This window comes from Myxine glutinosa, chromosome 9, assembly GCF_964187855.1.
Source record: "Myxine glutinosa chromosome 9, kmMyxGlut1.1, whole genome shotgun sequence".
Classification (NCBI taxonomy): Eukaryota; Metazoa; Chordata; class Myxini; order Myxiniformes; family Myxinidae; genus Myxine; species Myxine glutinosa.
In genome coordinates, this window is record NC_136269.1 from 40018793 (window position 1) to 40043789 (window position 24997).

Genomic DNA, 24997 nt, shown 5'->3' on the forward strand with positions numbered 1-24997 from the left:
GAGCTCATGCACTTGAACAGCACGATTGTGGTGATTCCCATTGAGTATCTGATTTACTGTCACAGTGCTGCACAGATCCTTGCTCCAAGCTTCATCAAGCCCGCTGTGCTCAACAGTCCTCCCAAGGCACCTTAGTGCACACAAGACAGTGTGGAAACCACCAGGGCACACCATCCATTTCCCAGCATATTGGTCAAGAAGATATTCTAACTTTAGGGCCCTCTTGTAAAGATCCATGTCAAATGTAACTAAGATCGTTCCAGTGTTTTGTGGACACACAACACTATTGAGGTACGAAAGCTTCTCAAGAACTGTCACCAGTGTTGTCCACTCATGAGCTGGTGCCTTAATGATAGGCATTGTGTGATCTTGATCAAGGTTGGGTGTCTTGTTCTCTTCTGGAGTGCACACACGAGAATTGTTTTGAGGATTCGACGGTCGTCCCCTCTTGCGGTTCGTCAGATTTGAAATAAACTTTGATTCACAAGATTTACTAAAGTTCACTTCATCACGTTTGATATGAGCACGATTTGTCACTGCCTTGTAACATTGCTTGTGCCATGTAGCCTTTTTTTCTTTTAGTACTACTGAAGAAACATCACATAGTCTCTTACTAGCTGACGCAAAGCTTAAGTTGCCAAGTTGCACTCTTTTGTGTAAGCTGCTAAGAAATGTTTCATATGATGCACATTTGAAATTGGCATGAGCAACGTCAACCAAAGGTTCAGGAGTTCTCTCTTGGCAGAATACACAAAGTTCGTAACTTGTGCATTGCTTCTTCAAAGGCGGCTCTTCAAACGATGACATTATGCGGCGGTGAAGCTGAAATCCAACTTGTCTATGAATACCTGTAAGATAAAAAAGAATAAAGCAAATGTTCATATTTCCTTCATTATTGTAATTATAGTTATCTATGTGTAGTTTAAGACTGTAGAAATTAGAATACATACAAAATTGCAAAAAAACGGCGGCCATTTTAAAATTCAAAATGGCCGCTGAAGACGCCATTGAAAAAAATGGAACCAACTCAGGTCTTGTTGCCAAGGGTATATAGATGCAAAAAAACATTGGTTCCACTAGTGTAGCAAATTTTGCACTTACATATAATAATTCCACATAACACCATGTACTATATTGTGCTGCAACTGAGATATGAAACTGATCAGACGATGAAAACAAATGGAAATACAAAAGGCAACGAGCAATTAACAGCACCTTCTTTCGCAGTTCCGGTCCTGCGGTAGCGTTGTTCATCGCCGCAGCCGCAGATTGTTCGATTTTGCCATTCCTGTCTAATAACAGCAAAGCAAGGGCTTGCCATGTGCATGGCTCCAACTCATTCACGGTAGAAGGTACGTTTGTCAGTGCTTGCAGCACCGTGTCACCATCGCAGCTCACCAGCGATTCAGTGAGGGACACTAAGTGGTAGAGAAGGTGCCATGTTTTTCAACAAATGAATACAACTTTTCCAGATTATTGCAGGCGAGCTTGCCTTTTGCCTGGGTGACCTGCTGCTGCATTGTTAGTTGCTATTCCTGTATCGACAGGGGTTAAGGCTATAAATATAGAAGAAAAAAAACAAACAAGTCAAACCTTGATTGAGCAGGTGCACTAGAAACGCGTCCAAGGAAGTGATGTTCCTTTTTTCAGCCAATGCTGCCAGCGAAAAGATGGTGATGATGCGAGGCTGGTCCTCAGTGCTGGCATTTTGCCTCCGCTGCCAGTTGAGCAGCAACTCGGCAAAAAGTTGCCGCACTGCAGGAGCACACCATGTCCTTCAAAGCACGGCTTGCGCGATTGGGAAAAATCAGGATAGCAACTCCCAGATTGCGTTGTCGATACACGAGATTACCACAATTAACCGAGGTATTTTACAGCAGTGAATATTGTTATAGATAAAATAAAAAAACATAAAATCACAGCCAAATTAACATTTTTCACTCAAACTGGCAAGTGCATCGCTTCATAACGTTACAGTTAAAATAGCAATTGAACCAGGGGACATCAGTGGTGCCTCCATTGATAAATAATAAGTGTAAATATCAAAGTGTATTAGGTGAACAACAATTATGCATCCACAGAATGTTCCCGATATCTTATTATAATAGATCAAACGCATGTGGTTATGAATGCGACCAAAACGTCTTCTTCTTCTTCAAGTCCAATTATTAACACCCCAAACGTAACAAACGTACGTTTAGACTTCTGAGACCCCTCAGACCTTGGACGACCCTTTAATCCCCCCACCCCAAGACCCTTAATACCACCAAGACCCCTGAATACCCAAAATACCCTTAAATACCCTGAAGACCCAAAAGACCCAAAAGACCCAAAAGACCCCAAACACCCCAAAATTCCATTGAAGGCCCCGAGGCTCAAAAAGACCCTGAAGACCCAAATGGCCCCGAAGACCCAAAATACCCCAAAGACCCCGAAGAAACAAAAGACCCCGAAGAAACAAAAGACCCCGAAGAAACAAAAGACCCCGAAGAAACAAAAGACCCCGAAGAAACAAAAGACCCCAAAGAAACAAAAGACCCCGAAGAAACAAAAGACCCCGAAGAAACAAAAGACCCCGAAGAAACAAAAGACCCCGAAGAAACAAAAGACCCTGAAGAAACAAAAGACCGAAGAAACAAAAGACCCCGAAAACCCAAAACACCCCGAAGACACAAAACACCCCAAAGACACAAAACACCCTGAAGACACAAAACACCCTGAAGACACAAAACACCCTGAAGACACAAAACACCCTGAAGACACAAAACACCCTGAAGACACAAAACACCCTGAAAACACAAAACACCCTGAAGACACAAAACACCCTGAAGACACAAAACACCCTGAAGACACAAAACACCCTGAAGACACAAAACACCCTGAAGACACAAAACACCCTGAAGACACAAAACACCCTGAAGACACAAAACACCCTGAAGACACAAAACACCCTGAAGACACAAAACACCCTGAAGACACAAAACACCCTGAAGACACAAAACACCCTGAAAACACAAAACACCCTGAAGACACAAAACACCCTGAAGACACAAAACACCCTGAAGACACAAAACACCCTGAAGACACAAAACACCCTGAAGACACAAAACACCCTGAAGACACAAAACACCCTGAAGACACAAAACACCCTGAAGACACAAAACACCCTGAAGACACAAAACACCCTGAAGACACAAAACACCCTGAAGACACAAAACACCCTGAAGACCACAAAGACACTTGAAGACCCTGAAGACCCCAAAGACCAAAAATACCCTTAATGGCCCAGAGGATGCCGAAGACCCAAAATACCCCAAAGACCCAAAAGACCTCGAAGACCCAAAAATACCCAAAAAGCCCCTGAAGACACCGAAGACCCAAAATACCCCAAGAGCCCAAGACCTCAAAGACCCTGAAGACCCAAAAGACTCCGAAGACCCAAAAGACCCCAGAGACCCAAAACACCCCGAATACCCAAAACACCCTGAAGACCCCAAAGACCCTTAAATACCCAAAAGACCCCAGAGACCCTTAAATACCCCGAAGAACCAAAATACCCCCAAAGACTCTTAAAGACTCGGAGGAAACAAAAGCCCCTGAAGACACCGAAGACCCAAAAGACTCCAAAGATCCAAAACACCCAAAAGACCCAAAACACCCAAAAGACCCAAAAGACCCAAAAGACCCAAAACACCCCAAAATACCCCAAAATACCCAAAATACCCTTAAAGGCCCAGAGGATCCAAAACACCATGAAGACCCAAAAGACATTGAAATGGTCAAAGATGCCTAGCCCTCTGAAATGACGTGTGGTGAGGTGCACGGAGTGCGCCGAGTCACGCTAGTATTATTAAGAGGCAGCACAAAGTTACCACATTCTTAGGATTTAATATTAAATTATCATCAGTTCATAGATACTGTACTTTATATCTTATATCGTTGAATAATAAACTCAAGACCGAGTCAATGTTGGAAACAACACTATCTTGTAGGGAACAACTGGAATGGCAGGGGAGGACAGGAGGGACTGTGTTCACATATGAGTGGTCTCATCCTGGGATCAGTCATTAGCAGGTAGATATCTAGGTGAGACTACTGTCTTGTAGTATTATTCCCTTGAAACTGAACACTGCCAATCTTTGATCAATCCAAGCCTCTTTTGGCAGACTACAAATTCAGTTTTATACAGTATATTTTCCTCAAATTCAATAAACTGCTTGGAATGATGAAGAAACAAACAAACAAACAAAAAGCACAACATCTATCTATAATTCCATTAATCTCTGTGTGTATGTGTGTATGTGTGTATGTGTGTATGTTTGTCTGTGACCGCTGTTTCTCGACAACCACGGGTCCGATATACTTTAAACTTGCCAGGTATATTGCTGGGGACCCGAGGATGTGCCTTTTCAAGGTTTCATATTAATCGGACAAGTACTTACCGAGCTATGGCGATTTCTTTACCAAACACTGCAAGCCGTTCGCTTTGGACCAAACCATTGCATGTAAATAGAGGGGGGGGGGGGGTTCTGTGGTCGTTGCGAATGGACCAAACCATTCATGTAAATAGAGGGGGGGGGGGGGGTTCTGTGGTCGTTACTGCCACGTGGTTTCAAAGTTTTTTTTTGTTGTTGTTGTTTGCACGCATGTTTTTTTGCACCCACGTACGGGCACGCCCTAGGATGTTTACACACACACACCCCTACACAAATTTTTTTTTTTTTTTTTTTTTGGCAAGGAACGGGCACCCACGTACGGGCACGTCCTAGCTTATATATAGTACGGGCATGCCCTAGTACTGTAAATGGAGGCTCTGCATCTATGGGCTGATCACTTTCCCATCGCAAATCATTCCCATGGTTTCTCAGTCCTCTACCGCCTATATTCTGGTATTGTACTCTGCTCTTTCCATGCTTTGTCCCCACCCCAGGTGTCTGCAGGTTGCATGCGGTCCACCATCAACCCCCTTCTGGTGAAACTATCTAAATCCAGAATCACTGCTCACTCCACTCATGCTCATGCTCAATCACTCCACTCATGTGTTTCTCTTTCTCACCTGTGGAACCAACTTCTTAATTCTCTTCAATCTCACGCTTCCATGCAGGTCTTCAAAGACAGCTGTTCACCACCATCATCACTGCTCACTCCCCTCCCCCCCCCCCTCCCCACACCCCCTTCACCGCCACACAAAACCATGATCTTTTCGACACCTGTTAACCCCCCATTCCACAAGCCACTTCCATGACATTAATCATGAACTACTAGTGTGTGCCCGTACGTGTGGGGAGGTAAGTATGTGGACAAACGTATGTTGACATACGTACCAAAAATAAGGCCTCACTGTCCGGAAGTTCGCATATCGCAGTTACGATTAATCGCAAATTAGTTTTAATGGCCAATTCTTCAATTAGCGCCAACATATTTTGCCATTTTGCAATTTCATCGCAAGGAAAAGCACAAAGAGAAGAGAACAACAAACACACACGCGGTTCCTTCGCTGTAGCTTGACCATACGTGCAAAGAAAAATTAAAACTTTCATCGTTCCTTCAGTCTTTGCTCTCGTCCTTTGCCGTTCCTTCGCTCTCGTCCTTCGCTGTTCCTTCGTTCACGTACAAAACATATGTGTTTGCTAAATAAATGGCCATAACTTGGTAACCACTTGTCCGATTAATAGCAAACCTTGAAAAGGCACATCCTCAGGTCCCCAGCAATATACCTGGCAAGTTTCACTTAGATCGGACCAGTGGTTGTCAAGAAACAGCGGTCACAGACATACACACAGACAGACACACAGACACACAGAGATTGCTTGCATTATAGAGAGATAATTCCAATCAATTCATCAATGATTTGTAATACTGGCTACCACTGGGTGGCGCTATACGATACACATTTACATAGAGAGGATTGGGGTCTTCCCCCCACTCTGAACCCCCTATCCTGGAGGTTGGGAAATGTTTTGTTGCACCTCTATTTGCCAAGAGGAAGAGGATTCCAACGATATGCAATATCATGGTGTTACTACCGGTGGGGCTAATTAAATCGATGGACAGAGACAGACAAACTACAACTATATATATATATATATATATATGATCAATCCCAAGCAATCATATATATATATATATATATATATATATATATATATATAAATATAAATATATATATATATATATATATATAAATATAAATATATATATATATATATATATATATATATATATATATATATATATATATATATATATAAAAAAATATATATATATATATATATATATACACACACACACAGGGGGCTGCAAAAGTAGGTATACAGTAATGCAAAACAAAACGTGTGCACAAAACGTATTTTATTGATTATACAAGCATATCAATAACATATCAATAATAAACATAATAATAAACATATTAATCCCTAAATTACATATTACAAATAATTACATTTACCTAAATTACAAATTATTACATAAACGTAATACTGGTATAATCCTTACTCTATACCTACTTTTGCAGCCCCCTGTATATGTATATATATATATATATATATATATATATATATATATATATATATATATATATATATATATATATATATATATAGATATATATATAGATATATATATATATATAGATATATATATAGATATATATATAGATATATATATATAGATATATATATAGATATATATAGATATATATAGATATATATAGATATATATAGATATATATAGATATATATAGATATATATAGATATATATAGATATATATATAGATATATATATAGATATATATATAGATATATATATAGATATATATATAGATATATATATAGATATATATATAGATATATATAGATATATATAGATATATATAGATATATATAGATATATATAGATATATATAGATATATATAGATATATATAGATATATATATAGATATATATAGATATATATAGATATATATAGATATATATATATATATATATATATATATATATATATATATATATATATATATATATATATATATATATATATCGCTAAATAGACAGCACAAAATGCTTGAAGAAGAGCTTGTTACCTTTCAACTATACAATCTTGTAAATGAATAAAATGATTGAAAATAACATAAAAATAAATATTCAGACGTTGCCTATAGGAAGCCAGTAAAATGATGATCTTGAAAAAAGTTTAACTAAACCGCCTGGTGATATCACAATGCGATTATCCACGGCCGCATTAACTACAAGCAGACAGAATAGATTTTACTTCCAGTGAATAATCTTACCGCTGTCCATTTGTCGTAGTTTAGCAGTGGGAAGCGTTGGGAGTGCAAATAGCAATGCGTCCAATGGGGCCCAATACGGGTTATTGGGTTCTGCCACTTTCTGCCAAAGATCCAGTAGACCCACTCTGATTGCCATCGTAGGCACGACTGCAATGCAAATTCAAATCCATTACATAATTGACCTCTTTGTGCCAGTTTATAGATTATTAAAACCATTTTCTGGATTGTTTTTGCACGATGGTGAAAGGCTTACCATTAGCACTTTGGAGCCCGACTACTTTTAGCCTGTTCCTCATTAATTCGCACACACGTCGTATCACAGACGCCTGTTGCTTTAACCATTCCAAGGCATGGAGTTCCCGACAACGTAGAGGCCCGGGTGCACCGATTGCCTGCAAGGAGCAACGAAAGGCCATGAGCAGAAAACAATTGCAGTAGTTCATCTGTATTGATTTACTTTTAGCAGGAAGCTGATAAAAGGCAAGACAGCTGGTACGTGGGTGAACTGTAAAAAGCATCCTGCATACTATGAGCATGCCAACCAGATAGCGTATGAAAAAGACAAAATGCAAATCGCATGCATGAATGCACGCAAGAGTCGTATGCCCACAAGTTATGGTGCCAGAGGGTTGCAATCTTGGCACAATGTACACATGGAAATAATACAAGGGAACCAATCTATGCTCTGTTCACATGGAAACGTTACTTCAGACTAAGTCCTAATTGTTTCGAGAGGCAAGATGTTTGTGAGCAGGCCTAAAGCTTAATACAAATCAAAATTATTGGGAATTAATATAGCTTGAGCAACAAAATTGATTTATCTGTGTGAACACAGCAGGAGGCCATTCGGCCCATCGTACCTGTGCTGTTTACGCACACCACAGCATTTCCACAAGTAATGCGAATCATAGTGGATCCCATGCAATCATTTGGCAAAGGCATCAGCACACAATGCTACTTTAACAGATACCAGGGCCTGGCGACAGAGGTACTGCACACTGCAATGCTTGATCGATCGAAAGGACTTGAAGCTGAGGATCAATGTCATCTGAATTTGGCCTAAGAGCCGATTTCAGAAGAAGAAGGCTGATGGGACAGCCAGCTTTCCATCACATCCGAAGGATGGTGCGGCCAAAGATGCAGTGCCTCCTGCCCCCTTGCACTCCGCCCTTACTGGGAATGGACTGGATCTCATTATTCCCAAGTGAAATGAGCAACATTTTTAATACTCTCATCAGGATGTTTAATTGCCTTGAAGTAATACATGTAAAATATACAAGAATATTGCAATTATTGCATGGAGCAGCAAATATGGTAATGATACAAAGTAAAGGGTATTAAAAAGTTTTTCTTTTTAACCAAAGCAATTCTGTGCTTTCTTTAATCTAGCTTCCACTTAAACGACTGTGCAATTAAATGTTTTAAATTTGTAATGACGAGACCAAACAAGCTATTAGCAACCATCTCTGTCAGTTTGCAGCCGATGCAATGCTGTGCATAGCTCACCGCTTGCTTTTAATTCAAGCATTCATTGTTAAAATACCAGGCTGTAAGTTTGTTAAAAATACAAAAAACAAGTTCGATTCTGAAATTACTTATACATACTAGTGGGCACTCCTTCCCTCTAGGTGAGACTGGAAATACTCTTCTCGGCCCACCTCCAGTGGGCAATGTGCTGCGGCACAGTCTTGGAAATGTCAATTTATAATTTTTGTCATTTTTGAAAGAAATGTTATCGATCACAACATATTGTTACGTGGAAGGGGGATCCATAGCTAGACTGTGGTAAGTGTAATATGGTCTGTATGTTTCGAGTAGGTTCGATTGCTATGCAACAGAGACCTGTCTGAGTAAGTCGTTGTTACACGTGATGCTGAGGAGGCAAAGTATGTAATTTATAGATAAAATAATCTAAGTAATTTTTATGTGTAAACGCCTATTGTTAGTGGGTGGGGCCAGGTAAGGAATTCCCATCACGAAAAGACTGTCACATGTGTGTGAAAGACCATCACGATCTTTATAGCCAGTGCGTGTGAGCCATGGCAGCGTAATACGCTGTAGGGCTCAGAAGAAACGATTGTAAATTTAATTTTTGGGGGCCAACCCAAGGACAGGGCGGTCCAGAAGAAAACGCTGTCCAAGAGGGGGAGGAGGACGAACAAGTTGTTTATGGAGGAGCTTGTGGTGTAGAACATTCTTGTGGTTTTCTTTGAAGAAGTTTGGGATTGTCCCAAGCTGGTATCACCCTGTTTTGGAGAGAGGAAGAAATGACCTTGCTGTCGAGGAAGAAGAAAGACCTCAGAGATAGAGCAGAGACAGGAGAGCTCCACATGCACGGAGGGAAAAAAAGCGCTTTGAGGAGGAAGAAAAACAACCAACCAGGAAGCCAAATCTGGAAAGGACAAAGAGGGCTGCAAGGGCTGGTTGAGGGGTCGATCATCGCTGGTGCTCCTTGTGGCTAGTTCACATCGGGCACTGTTTGGCTTTCTGCATTTTGAGTGCTACTCTTCGCTGGTGTTGCTCCTGGCTGGTTTTCTTCATCATTGGACTGACTTCGTCACTAGCTTTTGTTGTCTCACACCTGTTTTCCAAAGTGGGCTGCATTAATTATTGTGCCCACCCTGCACATCTTCGGGAAAGGGACATCACGGCTGCATTCTTATCTTGTTGTGAAAATGTGTTCTGTGGGCGCCTAGAGTGGGTTAGGTTTCACGGTTTATTTATCATCATTGTACACAGGTTTGCTTGTCCCCATTTCCCTCTGTGTCCTTTGATTCACTCGGTTGTACAGATTATGATAGCATCTCACCCTACCTCCTTCTATACAGGTACCTTTCTTTACAAATAAACCCTTTAAAAAGGTAAGAAAACGTGTTTGAGCCATCTGTTTTCTGTACGTGTGCCGTCAATTTTGGCTCATTTGAATGATCCTTGGGGAACAGTAACCAAGTTAAAAAAAATAAAAAAATTTGCACCCGTGTCCAAAGGAAGTGGTTCAGTTTGGCATTTTAATATGAAATAAGCAAAGCCTATAAATGAATGAAACTCTTTAGAATCCTTTAGAATTACCCTTTATATTCCTTTAGAATTACCCTTTGGAACCCATTAGAATTGCCATTTAGAACCCATTAGAATTACCCTTTAGAACCCTTTGAAATTAATCACGGTGGATTAGAAAGGTTCTTCGTCATTTTTGACAGATGGAAGGACATAGCCAAATATCGAAGCGGCGTCACCACTTAAACATAACTGAACACTGCAGTAAAGAGACCATTTGGGCATTTCCTGGGACGGAAGGTCCCGGCACTGAGCATACAGTGTTAATGGGCAATCAGACGTGACCATACCATACTCCATATAATATGATAAAGGAAGATGATTTGTAATACCGGCTAACACCAAAGGTGGCACTATTTCCGCCAGAACTGTTAAATGTCAATTTTGGAGTTTCAGTGACATCCACGTTTGCTCCATTAAAGTAAGAAGATTGTATTGAAGACTTCATTGCTTAAAAATAGCACTGTGGCGAACTAACAATTATTTCCCCACAGTTTGTGAGAAAGTTTTCAAATAAATTACCTGAATTGGAGGCGAAACCACCCATTTCAGCCTCTTACAGGAGGCGGATTCGGATGGGGAGCACAACCATGAGATCTTAATGTTCTGATGTATTGTACCAAATTTGGTCCACATCAGTCATGTAGTTTGTGAGGAAAATGTGTTTTAGTGAAAATGAGGGATTAGGGGAGGGAGCTTGTGGCCCCTTTCCATGGGAGATACGGCCATGGGGAGCACAACCTAAGGTTAGGGCATGGTCACGATGCCACAAGTCCATTTTTATCTGGATCTGGTTGTCAGTTTCTGAGAAGATTTTTGAATGAAATACCAAATTGCGCAAACCCCTCCCCTCCCCCTTTCACCTCCTTTGAATGGGTGGATCCAGATGGATAGCAGAACCCAATGATAACTTACTGTCCTGATGCTTTGTACCAAGTTTGGTCCATATTGTTCAGATAGTTGTGGAGAAGACGTTTTAGTGAAAATGAGGGATTCTGGGAGGGACCTCGTGTCCTCCTTTCCAGGGGAGATACAACCATGAGGACCATAACTTAAGATTAGGGCATGGTCCCGATGCCTCATAGCGAGTTTGATCTGGATCTGTCTAGCAGATTCTGAGAAGAAGATTTTTGAATGAAATACCAATATTTAGGACAAAAGCCCCCTTTCATTCCCGTTAGAGGGGGTGCATCCAGATGGGGAGCATAACCCCATTGGACCTTGCTGTCCTGATGTATTGTACCAAATTTGGTCCATAATTGATCAGGTAGTTTGTGAGATGCTTAAGTCAAATGTTAATTGACGTACGTATGGACAGACTGCCAAACACTGGACCCACTGACGTTGATTTTGGAAAAAATTAAAAAAATTAATATATATATATATATATATATATAAAGAAATACAGCATACAGGCAGACAGTGGGAAGAAGAGTGCAGGTGATGTGCCAAAGCTCTGTCAAGGTTAGAGTCACCCGTTGTTACCACTCGAACCTCTTCGTCACTCTCACGGCAATCATCAGGCATTATATCATCCCTCGGAGCCTGTTGATAGTCTCTGCAACCACACATGATGCGTTTTGTTACATACAGGTACTCACTTTTGGCAGTCCAAATTGCTGCAAAAATATAAAACAAAATAAAAACAACAAAATATCCCCTTATCCAATGAAATAAACACACTGAAACTCACAATGCTGTGGCTGGTGATGGCAATCTACCATCCTCACCACTCTCTCCATCTACAGCCTCATGCAGGAAACTGAAACTCTCCAGCGCATGCTGCACCGTCAGGCTAAGGCTTGATGCATGCCGCGAATGGAGCAGACTACTTCCAGCATCCTCAGTCTGACATATTCAAAACCACATAAAAATTCACAAACGCTCAATTAAGAATTGCATTAGATAGAACCACACTCACTGTACATACTTCAACATGCATGATTCACCTAACTCCTCACATACCTGTAGCAATGTCTCCAATTCATTCACAGCTTCTTCAAAGTCTAAGAGGCCATTATACTTTCCATGACACTTTTGCATGAGCAAAGACGAAGCATGCCAAGCTTCCGACAAACCGGACGAAGATGGTCGTGCCTCTCCAAACACCTTAGCATTAGCAAACATTGTCACCTGCATCACCTTAGAGTCCGTTGACTTTGTAGGTGAACTTGGGGATATCGAGGCCTGCTCTCTACTTGAAGTTTTACATTCAACATTTTCTGCATCTTTCCCCCTCTGTTCATCTTTCACAATCTTTGGCGAACTTGTCTGCCCAAAAGGTGTACGGAATTCTGTTGAAAGTTCAACAAAATCAGTTGTCCTGTTCGGGGAGGAAGGAAATGCCGTTGTATTTGTATCAGCAAAGTGTGCATTCGATGGGTGCTCTACACAAGGTGCAAGTTTTGTGTCTTGCGGAAATTCCTCTGTAGTACACGTCATTTCAGACTCCCGGAAGGAATCCCCACTCACTTCGCTGATTTGACTCAGGCTTCTACTGAATCGTGAGCTACCGTTGACAAGCACTGGCCGAACACAATGTGGCAAGGGGCTGCCGATGTCAGCATCCTGAGCAAAATTTTCCTTCAAATTCAGCAGCTCTTCACTTTCAACTCTTGGCAATTCCATTGCTTCTGGCTTGGCATTGCCCACAATCACTTGCCTTTGTCCATTTGTTACATCTTGAAGCTCCTTGTTTGCATCAACAGAAAGGCAGCTTTCTACTGGTTTTTGGTGTGGCAACTTTGCAGATAAGCCCCCAAGGTCATTCGACATCTCGGTCTCGGCCATAAAAAATCCATTTTCTGCCTCCTGGTGTTGACGCAACATTTTCTGCAAAAACAAAACATTTTGACCTCGTTTGCAACTGACAATTGCATATTCGGTCTCGAGTGAGACAAAACCCTGGTATGCTATTGAAAATGACACCTTACCCAGGCAATTGGTTTCAATATCCTGTATAATAGTAATTACAACATCATTTCACCATGTCCTTATTATTGCTGAATAAAATCTCAAATCAAAGCACTTCTTCCAATTTTAGGCATCTCCAGTAAACAAATGCAGAAAATAACTATTTCTGAATGACATTTCCATAGCACACACATTGCCAAATTCGACACTCACGTAGAAAGCTTGTTCACGAAGAGATGGTGTGTCGGGTGGTGTGAGTCCATAAAGCGACAAACGCTTCCCCACCATTGACGACCTTCCCATAGTGCTGGGCGTTGCCGTCTGCTCCTCCTCAAATGGACTGTGCAAGTAAACGACAAGCATGTTAACATTTGAAACTAGAGCGGTACTCTGTAGAGCGCATACCTCTGCCAGGCTGAACAGTTTATGTTTTTTATCCCACTGATAGGCCGGATCTGGATTAGGACCTGAATCAAAATCTAACCTGCTTGTTCTTGTCACCTAACCAACTCATTCACCTAGTTTTGTCATAACTCGTCCACAACTTTTTGAAATACGACATATTATTTTGCAGAAATTTCTAAAAAAAAAATCTACTTTAATATGTCAGGGTATTAGGTGTAGATCAGTGACAAAAATATCAATTTAATTCATTTTAAATTCAGGCTCCAACATCAAAATGTGAAAAAAAACACAAACACACACACACACACACACACACACACACATAACTTGACAAGGCACAGATCGAGTTTCACCACAGCAGTTGCTGCACGACATGTTAGCAACAAGAGTCGCCTGCCATGCAAACACATTGTCTCTACCCTGCTTAGTATCGTCACAAATAAACGAGCAGCAGTATGTTGTCCTGATGAGCCCATGAGAAGGGCGAAATCTAGATCGACATCTCTACCTTCATCTCGTTGTAACCATGGAGCTTTAGTCTCAGTCTGCAAAGACTTGAGTACCATACGGATGCCTCCTAGTTTGGAGGTGATGTGTTGGTGTTCTAATTCATGCACATGATGTCGGCGTCATGTCATTGGGTCATTGTGCTTTTTTGGGTTATATATATATGATTTGGAAAGGAAAACATGATTTGGAAAGGCACACACCTGTCTATATAAGGTCTCACAGTTGACAATGCATATCAGAGCAAAAACCAAGCCAAGAGGTCGAAGGAACTGCCTGCAGAGCTCAGAGACAGGATTGTGTCGAGGCACAGATCTGGGGAAGCCTACAAAAAAATTTCTGCTGCGTTGAAGGTTCCCAAGAGCACTGTGGCCTCCATAATTCATAAATAGAAGAAGTTTGGAACAACCAGGACTCTTCCTAGAGCTGGCCGTCCGGCCAAACTGAGCGATCGGGGGAGAAGGGCCTTGGTAAGAGAGGTGACCAAGAACCCGATGGTCACTGGCTGAGCTCCAGAGATCCTGTGTGGAGATGGGAGAAACTTCCAGAAGGACAACCATCACTGCAACACTCCACCGATCTGGGCTTTATGGCAGAGTGCCCAGACGGAAGCCAAACAGTTAAATCTTGGTTTCATCAGAACACAGAATATTGTTTCTCACAGTCCGAGAGTGTCTTTCACTGACGAGAGGCTTCCGTCTGGCCACTCTGCCATCCAATAATGTCCAATTAATTGAATTTACCACAGGTGGACTCCAATCAAGGTGTAGAAACATCTCAAAGATGATCAAGATAAATAGGAGGCACCTGAGCTAAATTTCAAGTGTCATAGCAAAGGGTCTGAATACTTATGTCAATGTGATATTTCAGTTTTTTCTTTTTAATAAATTTGCAAAACTTTCTAAAATCCTGTTTTCTCTTTGTCATTATGGGGTATTGAGTGGAGATTGATGAGGGAAAAAATGAATTTAAACGATTTCAGCATAAGGCTGCAACATAACAAAATGTGAAAAAGTAAAGGGGTCTGAATACTTTCTGAATGCACTGTATATCCTTGCACATATATATATATACCGTTCACCATATCTTTCATACAAAATTGTATAACAAACATAATTTTGTTTCCAAACCACTCGGCATTTCGAACTCCTCTGATGTTGGAAAGGTGAAGGTGAGAATTTGGGCCCTAGTATGAGCACAAGTTCACCATGCATGCAGAAGTACAACAAAAGGTCATTCCCAACAGTCTTCAACACTCACTTCCATGTGACTTCAAGGTTCAACTTGAGGGTTCCCAGGTCATTGACATCAACAGCAACAAGCTGTGGGCCCGGTGTGAAAAGATCGTTTGTTTCACATACAACACTTCCCACAAGCACATGGTTCGCCAAACTCTTGAGCTCAGTCACCTGCAAGGCAAGCCAATGACATCTATTCTAATATGCCTGTGGAACAAACAAGAATTGTACAGCCCTGACATGGATTCGGTTACAAGTATACAAGTCAAATTTGAAATTTAAGTCTCAAATAAATCTCAACGCAGGCACAGACCATCTTTCAGCAATTAAATAATCATAAGTAAAGGCTCCAAAGAATCATGTGAAGAAAATTATCAGAAAAATGAAATGAAGTCTTTTGCAGTTCTGACAGAACAACCACAATCAGCCAAATGCAAATAATTTTACAAAACTAAATCTGAAAGCAGCTGTATCCCAAATATTGGTAGAGCCATAACCCTTCCTTCCTTCCTCTCCAATTCAATTGCCACCGTCCCCATTTCCATTGTCTCTGTGGTTTTCCTGTGTAAGATTAATCGGCTCCCATCTCAAGCCACAGTCATAGTGGAAAGACACAAAAGGCACAACAACCTTGATGGCCAGGAGATCAGAAATGAGAGGCATCAGGATGCTCTCGTCCACATCCCAGCTCTGCTTTTCGTCAGAGTCAATACGGCCCTTCATGCGCCATCTTTGACGCCCGTAGCGCATAAACACCTGACCAGCAAGACAGAGACAAGTGAGGTAGGCTTGCTCAACTAAACAAAGTACACATCAGCTTAAGGCCATCATCACAATCTATCCAATTTAAGTTCCCACAAGTCGTTCTCATCAACTTGATTGGTGGGGCAATCAAAGCTGCACGAATCGGCTAATGCAGCCACAAATCCGCAGGTACAGACCTCGTACTGATCTCCAGGGCAAAGTCTTGCATAACCAATCAATCCTGGAAGAAAAAAAAGTTCAAAATCACCATCCCAAGTAACTCATGTAAAGCAAGCATCAGCTTTCTGAGATGTCTTATGGCTCAAATATACTCTTAACATGACCTTATGTGGCTGTTTTGTTCTGAGTTCAATCCCCGAAGGAAACAAGTCGTACAAAAATCTGTCATTTTCATTTGTTGTAAATGGAAGATTCTGCCTTTAAAGAAAAATGTTTTAAGGTTGCAATCCACACACTTACATAACTTCAAAAGAAAATTGTGAGAGAAAAATATTTCCGGTGATAGCATGGAAATTTAGATGCTAACAATATAGCAATTATTTACCAGACTTGGTGTTGTAATGGATAGAGCATTCGCTCAGAGTCTGGTAGGTCGGTAGTTCGAACCCTGGCTGAGTCACAGCAAAGATTTTTTTTTAGCTCCCCATGACTTTAGTCTGGTGAGCTTATTAATCGACCAGCGTCCATAGGTAAGTCAGTCAGTGAGTTTGTAAACGCTTCAGTCATTATTGCTTGAACTAAATACGATTTTGATGAAACTTGGCCACAAGTGTCATATCCGATGCCTAATTAAGGTGTATTGACCACATCAAAATCTGCCCACATTAAAGGGTTGAAATCAGGCCTAAAATGATTTTTTAAATTCCAGCCCTACCTATAGTGGGTGTTGCATCAGCAGCGAAATTTTATCACGACTATTGCTCCCTCCTGATCCAGGTCAGCTTCAGGACCTGTGGTCTTATTTTTTTTCTAAATGGCATGCGTTGCTTCCTTGCTTGACATTTACCATATAAAGGATAGAGCATGGTCAATCCCGACAGGTCGGCATCCATGAGGAGGAGGAAATTCATCCCAGGGAAATGCCTCCCACTGAGTGTGGTGAGAAAAGTGGCACCGCTGTTGTGACGGCACCACCAGGAAGAGACGGCACGTCCCCCATGCTCAGTGGCTGTTTGTGTCATCTCACAGTCTTGTTATGTGTGTGTGTGTGTGTGTATGTGTGTTTGTGTGTATGTGTGTATGTGTGTGTGTGTGTGTGTGTGTGTGTTACACCACAATCCTTAAATCATGTATAAAAAGTAAAAAAAAAAAAGTCAGGTGTAGATATTACGAATGTGATGAAAAAAAAAAATAAACACTGTGTCCAATTTACATTTATATATAACCTTCAAACTTATCTTGAATTGTCAGGATACATTTGTGATTCGAATTATTTATTAAGGTAGTTGAGAAAATAAGGGCAGAACTATTTTTTCCAGATAGTTCAACAGTTGGGCAACAATGAACACAGCAAAATAAAATACGAGATGTCGCTTAAAAGACATTTTATCCAGTGTCACACTTTCCATTTTTCGCATAATGGTGGGTGAATTTCCTGATGCCACGAAGAGAAGTTGTGTTCTTGGCCTCTAAAAAATTTCAGGAGAAAAACTTTGACATTTCCCTCATGGGCATATGTAGTTGTGTGTGTCACTATTCATTGCTTGCAGTAGTTACAGTAGTTATTTTTTCTGAAGAAAAAAAAACATCCTCGTGCTTCCAGCCTCAAGTACAATCAAGTACTCAAGTACAACTCAAGTACTCAAGTACTCAAGTACAAGTGTTTGGTCAAAACATAAAATCGCAACCTCACTTTAGTCACCTACAAGGTTTCTGTATAAAAAAAATAACAAAAAGGCATTAATAAAACGACCTTTCATGCGTATGTGGAATTCTCCCAGCAATCCTTCAAGCTCATTTTCAATAACAACCAGGTTCTGGCAAAGGAAAATGAAAAGTTAATCAAACTTCCATTTAACCAAGAAATTATATCTTTACAGATCATCATTCTAGATCAAGAGTCAATAAATATGAAAACATCAATTACACCAAATTTAATTTGGTTTTGAGAAGATTCAGTTAACCAAAATGAAAGTTGCATTTTAAAACAATAAATTGCTGCGTTACATTTTCATGCATCCTCGGAGAATACGTATACAGTAAAATCCCGACATTCGCGGGGGATATATTCTTGAAAACCGCTGCAAATCATGAATTAGCAAATGTCGGGGCTTTGTTTCGATTAGAAAAGGGGGATAGGTTCACGGTTCGTGATTCATAAGGGGGTTTTAAAAGTTGAAGAACATGAATGCACATAATTAGTTTCATTAACATGCTTCCAAATAAATATTAAAATATTGTAAACAATTCCAAAAAGGTTAGCTCACTCCTTTGCCATGAGTGTCATGTTATTTTACCGTTTGTTTTGCTTCTAACTTGCATGGTCCCCAAAGTGCATCTTCATACCGGAAATAAGCTTGAAGGAAGATGTTCTGTATTATATTATGGCATCATAGCCCTTGTTTTATAATTTCATTTTATTTTGGATCCAAAATAAAAGTTCATGTTTGCTTACCGTTCCATGAACCTGCCTCGCTTTAATAGTGCAAGATTTACACCTTGTACTGTATTACACTTAAATCATGTGCAGACTAAAGGAATAATAAGACTAACAAAGATACATTCAAAGTACACCGCCCCCATGCCAAATAATTAAATATCCTACAGCGCGGCATTGCCGGGGCACCACTGGAGCCTGGCAATACCGCCGTACAGCTCATAGAGACTGTATTTGTAGGGAGAGGGGCACAATATTTGATTGATTAATTGCATCATTAAAATCAATAAAAGATTGTCATAAAATATTTTCTTAATCAATTGGCTAATAGCATAACTAAACCACTAGTGCTTCATTCGAAGATGTAACTTTTGGAAATTTAGTTAAATAAGTCATTCATTAAAAAAAGAAAAAAGAAATTGATTAATTAATTAATAATTAATCGATTAATTGATTAATCAATAAATCAAAAATACCCTCTACAGACAAATCACTTGGTCATTGTCATGTCCAAATATCAGCTTCCTAGCTCAAAAGGTGCCTGAGATATTGGCCAGATGAGAAAGGAAATGTATAAGTACTTTATTAATCGCTAATAATTAAATAACTCATAAATTAATTGATTAATTAAAAAACAAAAAATAGCGTTTTTGACAAAGTAATTGCTCACTATTGTGCCGAAATTTGAGCTTCCTAGCTCAAAGGATGGCCGAGATATCGTCCGGACAAACAAACAAGAAAACAAAAAAGAAAACAAACAAGTAAACAAGAAAACAAGAAAACAACCAGAGTGAAAACTGAGTACTCCCTTTCAGCGTGCGTCATTGCCAAGCCCCCTTCGGTGCCCGGCAATGACGTTATGCAGTGCCTTGAGATGGCATAGGAAAGGAGCGGTGTACAAAAACTAAACTCGAGATATATCTACCATATAAACCACAATGTCCATTTGTGATAGATGTCTGATGTCTGCCCCCTTCATAACGGTACGTTTTAAAGGCTTTGAGTAGGGTTTTATTCAGGATTTGGGCAGAATTTTAAGGGGAAATCTTCTTTTTTCTTGTATACAAGGTCGAGGCTCATGAAAGAGCGAACATTAATCACACAAAAAGTCAAACCGACACATAAAACACAAAATAAGGGGAGCGGTAGACAAGATGGGGAGAGAGGGGGAAGGACACAAACACAACATTTGAGAACAGGGACATCGAGAGAAATGTGGGAGGGAGAGGGCTTGCGGAGAGGTGGGAGAGGTATAAAACATATGGACACTGCAAGGAATTCCCGGAAAGAAGTTGGAATTTCAAAAAAGTGTATCGGGTGAATTAGCGGGGGTAGAAAAGATCAAGGTTTTCGATGAGGGAAGATAAGAGATGGTGGTGAACAGCTGTTTTAAAGACCTGGAGGGAGGAGTGGGATTGAAGGGAGTGGGGGAGTTTGTTCCAGAGGTGGGAGAAAAGGGGAATGAAAGAGTGAAGGTGAGCAGAGAACCTAGATTTTGGCAGTTTAACCATCAGAGGGTTGCTGGCAGATCTTGTGCGACCTGTAGGAATATTAGGGGGACAGAGCACACAGAGAGCTGGGGGAGCAAGGCCGGAGAGGAGTCGGTAGAAGACAGAAAGACCACCAACACCTGCCTGCGGTGAGTGAGTGAAAGGCCTTCGGAGTTAGCTTCATCGCAGGAGATTCCAATGATTCCAATGATTGGAGATCTCGCGAGATCTTGGAGACGGCGGCAGGGATTTTCGAAGCTCCACACGGTCTCCACGTTTTTCGAAGTTAAGTCTGTTCACAATTGTATTTTGTCGAAACTGTATTTATCTTTCGGTGTGTGAAGTTATTGTGTGCAACTTTGGTTGTTTCTCGGTGTTTATCTTTCATAAATTGATCGTCTGTTTGCCGTGTCGCGAGCAAGGCCTTGTACAGTGTGCACTGTACAACCTTGAGGCTTTGTTTTTCTCTCAGTGGTCCGTCGTTTGTGATCCAATAACTTTCGTTCTCTGTATTCCCAGTCTTTTCACCCATAGCCTACTTCCTTGTGTAAATCTCAACGCAAAAAAAAAAAAAAAAAAAAAAAAAAAAACATTTCCTTCTCTGTTCTCATTCGTTTATTCATTCTTATTCGTTCGTTCGTTCTTCGACCACGTGTTTCTCCCCCATTTCCCCAGATAGTTTTCACTCATTAACCTTCAATGTTTACACTTTCCCCTCAAGTTATGTATTCCGTCATATTTTATAACACCTTTTTCTTCTTCTTCTTTAAAAGGCTGCTTTCGACTTGCTCACCAAATCAATTCATCCCAAAAAAAATATCCATCTCCTATAGTGCCTTTGTTCTACATTCCCTAAACTCTCCTGCACTCCATCCTCCATCCAGCGTCCTTAAACGTATTTTTAACTCGAAGGTCACAAGAAACTCATTTTGCAATAAATGTTCGTTTCCCATAAATCGTACGCTTTCAAATATCCAATCTCACCCCTCCCCTCCAAATCTTCCCCATAACCCCTCCCCTCCAAATCTTCCCCATCACCCCTCCCCTCCAAATCTTCCCCATCACCCATCCCTTTCAAATCTCCCCCCTTGCCCCCTCCCTCCTAAACTACTCCCTCACCCCTCCCCGCCAAGACGCCCCCTCGCCCCTCCCCTCCTAGACTCCTGCCTCACCCCTCCCCTCCAAATCTCCCCCATATCCCATCCCTTTCAAATCCCTCCCCTTGTCCCTTCCCTCCCAAACTCCCCCCTCACCCCTCCCCTTCAAATCTCCCCACCCTCATTGCTTCTCAATTTCCCCCCGCTCACTCCCCCTCCTCAAAGCGTCCTCCCCGCTTCTTCCCCCTTCAAACTCTCACCTCCATCTCCCCCAACCTTCTGCCTCGCTCTTCCCCCTCCTCAAATAACACCTCATTGTGGCTCACCCAATCACCATCAAACCTTTTGTCCGCCCCATCCTTCCCTTTCTCCGAGCTATTCTGAAATCTCTGACACACCTTCAACAGCTCTCCCTATCTCTTCCACCTCTTCCACATCTTACCCTACCCCTCCTCCCCCCTGTTCTGTATCTGATGCTCCCCCTTCCTCTTCATTAACGGTATGGACCTCAAACATCCGGGGCCTTCGTTCAAACTTAACTGATCTCTCCATACAGGTTGCTTCTGTCAAACCAGACGTGATCTGCTTAACAGAAACTTTCCTCCTTTATGATGTCTCTGATTCCATAGTATCTCTCCCGGGCTACTCCCTCCTCCGGTATGATAGACCTGAGCCTCGTCCTGGAGGCGGGGTTGCTATCTTTATCAAAAACTCTCTTCCTCACTCGCCCTGCACTGCACTCTCTCCACCTCACCCCCAGGAATACCTCTGGCTACGGCTTCCCCTTCGCTCCCACCTCTTGTTCATATGTGTGTTGTACCGTCCACCAAACAGTGATGACTCCATCTACATCTCGCTGTCTGATGATATGGACCAACTTCTATCTACTCATCCCAACTCTCTCTTCCTCATATGTGGTGATTTCAACTGTCATCATGCCAGTTGGCTGGGTGTGGGTACCTCTCTCACCAGCCATGGCTCCTCAGCAAAGGACTTCTGCGACTCACTGAGACTGACACAATCTGTCAATTTCCCGACCCGGATCTCAGTCAACGGAACATCTTCTCTTCTGGACTTGGTTATGACTAACTTCCCTGAAAATGTCTGCTGCTCTTCTTCTGCTCCGATCGGATCATCTGATCATGTCCTTGTTAAAGTGGACATCTCTCTGACCATCCTCAGGGAGCCTGCTCAGCGTCGACGAGTCTGGCATTTCACTCAGGCCAACTGGCACGGTCTTCAAGCAGCCATCAATCATCTGGACTGGTCTCCCATCTCTACCACCTCTGACATCAACTCATCCTGGGAATTCTTCCAAAATAAATTGCTCTCTCTCATGCACAGATTTATCCCATCTCGTCTTCAGTTGTCATACCCTTCCTCCCGTCCATGGTACACGGAATCTTGTGGTGAGGCTGTTGCCCAGAAACAACTTGCCTTCGTCTCCTGGAAAGCAAATCCAACGGAAGGAAATCTCATTTCCTTTCACAAAGCCCGAAACAAGTGTGTGTCCACCCTCAGGAGAGCCAGGAAACAATATCTCTCCGTTCTCAAGACCGAACTCTCTTATCTGTCTCCCTCTTCCAAATCCTGGTGGCGTCTGGTCAAATCCGTTTCTGGTGTTTGTTCCCCCTCCATCCCCTCCCTTACCTCAAACGGCTACACAGCTGACTCCGCACGTGAAAAAGCTGAATGCCTCAACTCTGTGTTTGCCTCTAAATCTTGTGTCCCAAACCCATCCCTCTCTGTACCCACCATACCCAGTCGTACCCTGCTGCTCCTGGACTCCGTGTCCTTTCCTCCTGACAAGGTGGAAAAGTTTCTGTCAACCCTCGACTCTGATTCTGCAACTGGACCCGACGGCATCAGCCCACGGGTCCTAAAATCCTGCTCTGCTGCTCTATCTCACCCTCTCTCTGTTCTCTTCACCCTCTCTTTTGCTCAAGGTCAACTGCCATCTGCTTGGAAATCAGCCAACATCACCGCTTTGCACAAAAAAGGTGCAAAAACAGATCCTAGCAACTACAGACCAATCAGCCTTCTCCCAATTATCAGCAAAGTCATGGAATCCATCATTGCTTCTGATATGAAATCTTTCCTCTTCTCCAATGGCTTGATCTCTGATCATCAATTTGGTTTCAGACCAGGTCACTCTACTCTGGACATGCTGCTTCTGCTGTCTCAACAATGGATGGAGGTCCTCAATGCCAAACAGGAAATTAGAGCTGTCTCCCTCGACATATCACGTGCCTTCGACACGGTCTGGCACCCCGCTCTGCTCACCAAACTCTCCTCCTTTGGTATCCATGGAAATCTCCACGCATGGCTGGCGGACTTCCTCTCTAGTCGTCGTCAACGTGTGGCCCTGAATGGGTTTCTCTCATCTCCTCTTCCTGTTCAGGCTGGAGTTCCCCAAGGCAGTGTTCTGGGCCCCGTGCTTTTTCTGGTCTTCATCAATGATCTCTCTGACTCTCTCGAAAATCCTCTCTATCTCTTTGCTGATGACTCCACTCTCTGCCGCTCCATTCCTCTTCCCTCAGATCGGCAGTCTGCTGCCTCCTCACTCTCTGAAGACCTGGACAAAATCACAGACTGGTCAAACAAGTGGAACATGTCTTTCAATCCTGACAAATCTCACACTCTTACTATGTCTCTCCGAAAAGATCGACTGGACAACCCTCCCATCTACTTTCTCAACAATCCTCTCCAAGAAGTTCTGTCGCTCAAGATTTTGGGTCTCACTATCTGCCATGATCTTTCTTGGGAAAACCACATTTCCAAGCTGGCCTCCAAAGCCAGTCGCCGACTGGGCATCCTCCGTCGTGCGAAGTCCTTCCTCGGCACACCTGAGCTCCTCACCACATACAAGGCTTTCATCCGCAGCTCAATGGAATACTGTTCTCCCCTATGGGCCGGTGCTCCTGCCTCACACCTAGCTCGGCTTCACGCTGTTGAAACCAAAGCTTTCAGAATTATTGGAATCTCCCGCGATGAAGCTATCTCTGAGGGCCTTTCACTCACTCACCGCAGGCAGGTAGGTGGTCTTTCTGTCTTCTACCGACTCCTCTCCGGCCTTGCACCCCCAGCTCTCTCTGTGCTCTGTCCCCCAAATATTCCTACAGGTCGCACAAGATCTGCCAGCAACCCTCTGATGGTTAAACTGCCGAAATCTCGGCTCTCCGCTCACCTTCACTCTTTCATTCCTCTTTTCTCCCGCCTCTGGAACAAACTCCCTCACTCCCTTCAATCCCACTCCTCCCTCCAGGTCTTTAAAACAGCTGTTCACCACCATCTCTTATCTTCCCCCATCCAAAACCTTGATCTTTTCTACCCCCGCTAATTCACCCCAGATCCACCTTGTTTGAAATTCCAACTTCTTTCCTGGAAGTCCTGGCAGTGTCCATATGTTTTATACCTCTCCCACTGCCCCCTTCCCACGCCCCCCCCCCCCCCCCCCAAAGCCCTCGCCCTCTCTCAGATCTCTCGATGTCTCCATGTCTCTCGGTCCCTGCTCTCAAATGTTGTGTTTGTGTCCTTCCCCCTCTCTCCCCATCTTGTCTACCGCTCCCTATGTTATATGTTTTATGTGTCGGTTTGTCTTTCTGTGTGATTAATGTTCGCTCTTTCACGAGCCTCGAT

The 24997-nt window shown here is 42.2% G+C and overlaps 1 protein-coding gene across 7 annotated transcripts in view; it reads right to left on the bottom strand.

Annotated features, from left to right (window-relative positions):
- Nucleotides 1-24997, bottom strand: part of RIPOR1 (RHO family interacting cell polarization regulator 1) — a 184187-nt gene that overhangs the window by 16381 nt on the left and 142809 nt on the right. For all 7 annotated transcript variants that reach the window (XM_078784279.1, XM_068129257.2, XM_078784280.1 and 4 more), the window contains exons 8-19: nt 18088-18151; nt 16352-16395; nt 16041-16166; nt 15433-15581; nt 13474-13600; nt 12313-13179; nt 12041-12195; nt 11761-11905; nt 7544-7682; nt 7291-7437; nt 1594-1755; nt 1216-1418 (exon numbers count right to left, since the gene is read on the bottom strand). In XM_078784279.1, coding sequence (XP_078640405.1) covers nt 1216-1418; nt 1594-1755; nt 7291-7437; nt 7544-7682; nt 11761-11905; nt 12041-12195; nt 12313-13179; nt 13474-13600; nt 15433-15581; nt 16041-16166; nt 16352-16395; nt 18088-18151 — 2328 coding nt within the window. The remainder of the gene's footprint in view (nt 1-1215; nt 1419-1593; nt 1756-7290; nt 7438-7543; nt 7683-11760; nt 11906-12040; nt 12196-12312; nt 13180-13473; nt 13601-15432; nt 15582-16040; nt 16167-16351; nt 16396-18087; nt 18152-24997) is intronic.